The following is a 5480-nucleotide window of genomic DNA, read 5'->3' on the forward strand; positions in this document are numbered from 1 at the left end:
CTCTAAGCTGGATATCCAAAATCTTAAAGAGGAACATGATTTAAATGTTATAGAAAGATCACACGTCTCTTGCTGGTCTTAGACTGTATCTCCTGTCATAAAACGTTCATTCCCTTCAGCTGTTGCCCATGTGTTCAATCACGCAATTGAGGATGAGCTCATTTATGTGCTAAACACATATTGTCCAGGTTTTTGGAAAGAGACCCTGCAGACTGCTCATAGGTGCTGTCATTGATGTTTATTAGGGGCTGGCGTTGAAGCTTGATGTGATTGTGAAAGTACAGTGGGAGCCTGGGAGGAGTTACACCACAGTCACTCGATACAGGGGATGACATCCCCAAAATAACCCTACAAAGGGTATATAGGGATCTGTTTCAACCTTCACTGTCAGAAGAGCAGACTGTGCACAGCGTGAAATAAAGTTAATGAAACTAGAGTGATGATGGGACAGATAAATTAACAAAACTTGACCAAAAAAACAAATTCACCCAAAACGGAACAGATTCCTCTGGAAAAGTGACCATTATTTCAGACCTGAAGCGGATTGTGGTTGTTTTAAAAACAGAAGACGGTGTGAACCCAAAGTGTTGAGGTTCAAGATCCCCCCAAAAAGGATTTTACTTTAACGTGGAGCTTGATTTGAGGCATTTTGAGTTCTTTGTCCTCCTCTTGAGCCTAGAGTCGAGGGGGGAGGCAGAGCCGTGGCGTCTGCGGGAATGAAGTACAGCTACCAGTATCCGGTGTCACAGTACACACGCTCCAACACACACTATACATCCACTCATTACACACCTTCACATTACTCCAGTAGCTCGTACTCACCCAGCTACTACAGTGCCACGAAGTTGAGCCCTACTACACTCCACACGCCATCATACTACACTCCACCAGCTTACACACCTGCGTACAAGCCCAACTCCACTTACACCGCTGTCTATAGCAAGCCATCACGGCAGAGCAGTTCGGCCCGGACTAGTGTACAGCTTACTCCTACCGTAACCCTCAAACCTGCCCGGGCCGTGCGCTTCACAAACGATGTTGTCTTCCTGGATTTAGTCCGGCACAGTGAGCTGGAACAGATCGGCCGGTTTATGAGGGCGAGGAAAGTGCGTCTGGACACCATCTTCCATTCTGGTGAGTGAACCTCACCAAATCTACAACTTATTTTAGAGGTGCTAAGATTTTATTGTGCTAATATTTATAAAACCATTCATAGGTTTCCTTCCTGAAGAGTGTGAAGGCATCAACTTTATGGCGTGTTTGAAACATAGATTAAACATAGCGGTCTAACATGTCAACTTCTGGTTCAACCAATGGTAGGAAGTTGGGGCAGGCCAATGGGGGTTAAGGTTTAGCTTCGGCAGTTACGGTGTGCTCAAGTCAGGTCAGAAAGAACGTATTTACAAGAACATCAGCACAGCTCATAATTTTGAGTTTAATTATGAGAATTAACAATTTTCTTAAGAGTTTGGGAGTTGGGTGTGTGAAGGTGAGAAAACTATTTATTTATCATTTGTACTGTAGCTGTAGAGTTAAAGAATCTTGTTGAAATTTGATTGCCATCCTGCTCTGATCAAAGTTATTTAAAGTCATAATTATGACTTATAAACTCTTGAATGAAGGACTTGAATGGACACATTTGTTTGTAGACATTGTAATGACAAAAAGTATGTTACTCCTCTGATGTCTATTCAAAAGTAGCTGAGGATCTTATGAAAAAAATCATTAAAGAATGTGCAAAACAGCTTGTCACTGGCACAGTAACCTTAAAAGGATGAATTTATACCCTTAAAAGTTGCATATTAGTACCTTGGAGTAATAGTATGTACCCTTAAGGTACTGTAACACTATGAATTTTTTTTATGGGTAAATAAGCTACAATTTCTGCACATTTTTTTCTGAGAGCGGTTATCATTGTAGATGGTTCAACAGTGATGGATTTTGTTGGCTTATATTTTTCTTTGTTTAATTCAGTGACTTCTTAGTATATGTGTTTATGGTTATTTCTCAGATGATTGGTCAAAAACAATTCACCAGAACTGATTGCCTATTAAACAATGGTGGAAAAATTCAAATCACAGATTTCCTCGACTGTACGCACCAGTAGAGCAAATGGCATTAAAGGGATAGTTCACCCTAAAATGAAAAATAAATATATACGGGACGTGTCGCATGGGGTCATTCTGTGATACTTTTGTGTCTTTTTAAAAAAAAGCTTGATGCTGGTCGCTATTCACTGCCATTATATGGACGAGCGCAAGTGGGACATTTTTTTTTTTTAAATCCTTTGTGGTCCATAAAAGAAAGCAGGGCATACAGCATTACAACAACACCAGAATGAGTAATTGATGACTTAATTCTCATTTTAGGGTTAACTGTCCCTTTAACATGAAAGGGAACGTTAACAAATTGCTCTCAACCTCTTAGAAAAAATATGTTTGCCAACTAATGGAAGATGGAGGATTTTGGGAATATTTTGCCATTCCGTTTGATGCAGCTTGTGGTGCAGAAATAACACAATTAACTTAATACATGGTTCTGTCTGTTTAGGGAGAATTAGTTAAAGCTTATGGAATCTGTTTGAGTCTGGAGTATTTTCTGCTATCTGGGAAGAGAAACTGAGCAGCCCACCATAACAAGAGCTGATTTGTATTTTTCTTCATCTTCTCAGGAATGGCAGCACTCCATGAAGCCGTTCTCTCAGGAAACCTGGAGTGTGTGAAGCTCCTGATAAAGTACGGAGCTGACGTTCATCAGAGGGATGAGAACGGATGGACAGCACTGCATATGGCCTGCAGCGACGGTTACCCTGAGATTGCACGGTGAGAGCATGTTCACACAAGCAATGCCAAAAACCGTCTGAAGACAAATTAATATTGCATAGATTACACTGTGATTACACTGATTTCACTGTGCTTGCGAAAACAAATGTATTTCAATGAAAAAATCATTCATACATCAACACATACATTAAGTCATGCACTAAACACAAACAATGAACAATGAATGGACGGTTTAACTCTACTATAACTATACTGGACAGTACCATAACAGGTATTTATATTTTCCCAAGTATACTGAAGTGTTCAGTATAGGGGGGGTATGTTATCATATTTGCTCAATTATTTTTTATTAAAACGTAAAATATATATCTTTTCTCTAGTTACCTTCTCTCTCTGGGTGCCAGTGTGGAAGTTGAGAATGAAAATGGGGAGAAACCAGCAGATCTCATCGACCCAGACTGTAAAGATCTGCTCAAACTCTTCGAGACAGGCTGTGTTTGATGACTGAGCCACAAAGAAACTGAGGAAAAAATGCTAGAATTTATGATCACTCTCCTGAGCTTCTCATTTTGTGTGGTTGAACGTTCTCCTGGATATTCTTCTTTTTTTCTTTCTTTTTTTTTGGCTTTTAGCTGTAAATGCGACTTTACAAGGCTACAGAGGAACAACAAACAATACATATCTGTTAGCTTTGAAAGTCAAAACACTACCATAAACATCCCATTTTTATTTCTGAGTGAAACATGATATTCAACAAGAAGAACATTTTTGATTTTATCCATTGGGAATAGATTGGATTATGAAAAGTCAATATTACATACCAGATTTTCAGAAGGTTTGAGTGTAGAGGATGAAAAAGGAAGAGAGATTTCTAATGGCAAATATTTAGTTGAGGCTAAGCAAGTTATTATTTTTGAATAAAAGATTACAAGGACAAATATTTTTCTCTGGAATAACACAATAATGCCAGGACTGTATAGGTAAAGATGCATGTGTATGTGAACTTCACAGGAGCACCATACATTTACACATACCAGCATCTCTCAATGTTTACAGACAGATCTTTACTGAATGCCATCTACAGTCGTGTTCATTTTCATTGCTGTGTTAAACATATATTGTACCGGGGGTCCCTTTGACATGCTCATGATTGTTAATAGTTTCACAAAAGAGATATGTTATGTGACAAGGGATTCAATCCTGTTGATGCTGAGTACTGCACTCCCCAGATGGGCCGCTGTGCTGTCTGTCTGCTGGAGTGCACACTGAAAACCTGCAGAAACACTGAGGGTTCGTGCACTACTGTTAAACCTGAGGGCACTACTGACATTTGTACTATCTTTTGTCAAAGTCTTATATTTATCTCTTTTTTTTTTACAATGTTTTCATAAATAAAACTTCTTTTTATACAAATATTGAGTTGTTTTTACATTACATTATACAACAAAATAATAAGTATGTTGTGTAACAGGAATTGCCGGATTGCTCTTTTGGATTTAAATCACAAAATTAGTAAACAAAAAAAATTTCTAACGCATGGGTTCCTAAACATTTGATCGCTCAAACTTGTAGCCTTCTCACAGTTGTGTTTGCAGGCAGGAAGACGAAGACAGTTGAATAAAGTTCCAAACATAGTTTAATAACAAGTAATCCAAAAGGCTGGCATTAACACAAACGGTACAAAATGGAGACCAGGGGTCCGTTCTTCGTACGTTGCTTAAAACATCCGAGATCAAATGAGACATCCAAGATGATATCATCAGGCTAATCATGATCTGGCTAATTAGGTTCTTCGAACATATCTGCCGTTTATGATTAGTGTAGCTGGATTGAGTTATATGAGATAATTGCGCGTTCATGCGTTGGTTTAAAAGGGGATATGTATCGATAGTAGAAACATTGATCAGCAACGCTGCTATTGGCTGCTCACTGTGGCCAAAGAGTGTGCTCAGTTTTTCTCCGCAGCAGAGCAAGAGCTAATAGTGAAAGTTTATGCTGAACTTTAATGTTTAATCAAAACGCCAGGGAACACCTCAAAGTCTGAAAAAGCCAGGAGGGCTGGCAAAAAGTAGCAGACAAATTAAATGCATTTGTGGTGGGCATGTCAGATGTTTTTTATAACTTATTACAGTATAGAAATTTTTTTTTTTTTATAATTTCAGAATTACTTTGTTCACTGCCATGTCAGAGTCACCACACTAAAACATGGTGAAAAGTGAAGTACAAGAATATTCTACATAAGGGTAATTTTTACTTGGCCTACTTATAGGGCTACTAGTCTCTTTTAAAAGAGCACTGTTAAATAAATGGTTGTCTATTTATAAAAGCAACCAAGAAAAAGTCTTAAAAAAATACAATAAAATAAAAAGGTGCTCCAGCATCCTGGCAGAAGAGCTGGCCCTTGGGTTGAATGTGAATTGACCCATTGTGAAGGGCATCCCTGCGTTCAGCTTTGTTACAGGTAAATGACATTTAAATGCTCTTAGTACACTGTAAAATAATTTGTTGTTGCATTAAATTAAGTAGGTTTATAATCCAAATGGCTGGTATAGTCATTTCAACTGTTAAATTTTGAGTAATGATAATATTGCTTTGACTTGTGAAAGTGAAAACTGATAAACTTATGTTAATGTAAAAAATATTTTGCCCTGTGTTATCGATCACATTTTTTCCCAGTGTAGTTCATTGTAATGACAT

The 5480-nt window shown here is 38.1% G+C and overlaps 1 protein-coding gene across 1 annotated transcript; it reads left to right on the forward strand.

Annotated features, from left to right (window-relative positions):
* The first annotated feature begins 379 nt into the window (after positions 1 to 379).
* On the forward strand, positions 380 to 4196 carry ppp1r27a (protein phosphatase 1, regulatory subunit 27a). Its single transcript, XM_077213884.1, has 3 exons — positions 380 to 1134; positions 2672 to 2822; positions 3164 to 4196. Exons 1-3 carry the CDS (start codon positions 717 to 719, stop codon positions 3282 to 3284), a joined length of 690 nt encoding a protein of 229 aa, XP_077069999.1. The 5' UTR covers positions 380 to 716; the 3' UTR covers positions 3285 to 4196.
* Positions 4197 to 5480: the final 1284 nt, after the last annotated feature.

The sequence above is a fragment of the Siphateles boraxobius genome, unplaced genomic scaffold (genome assembly GCF_051911475.1).
Source record: "Siphateles boraxobius isolate OS27281-9 unplaced genomic scaffold, OSU_SipBor_1 66, whole genome shotgun sequence".
Lineage (NCBI taxonomy): Eukaryota > Metazoa > Chordata > Actinopteri > Cypriniformes > Leuciscidae > Siphateles > Siphateles boraxobius.

What these genes read in the sequence shown, in the direction of transcription:
- ppp1r27a (XM_077213884.1), top strand. Translation starts at nt 717, where the DNA reads ATGAAGTACAGCTACCAGTATCCGGTGTCACAGTACACACGCTCCAAC. An exon ending in GGACACCATCTTCCATTCTG is followed by an intron (nt 1,135 to 2,671) that starts GTGAGTGAACCT and finishes TCATCTTCTCAG; the next exon opens with GAATGGCAGCACTCCATGAA. An exon ending in GGTTACCCTGAGATTGCACG is followed by an intron (nt 2,823 to 3,163) that starts GTGAGAGCATGT and finishes TCTTTTCTCTAG; the next exon opens with TTACCTTCTCTCTCTGGGTG.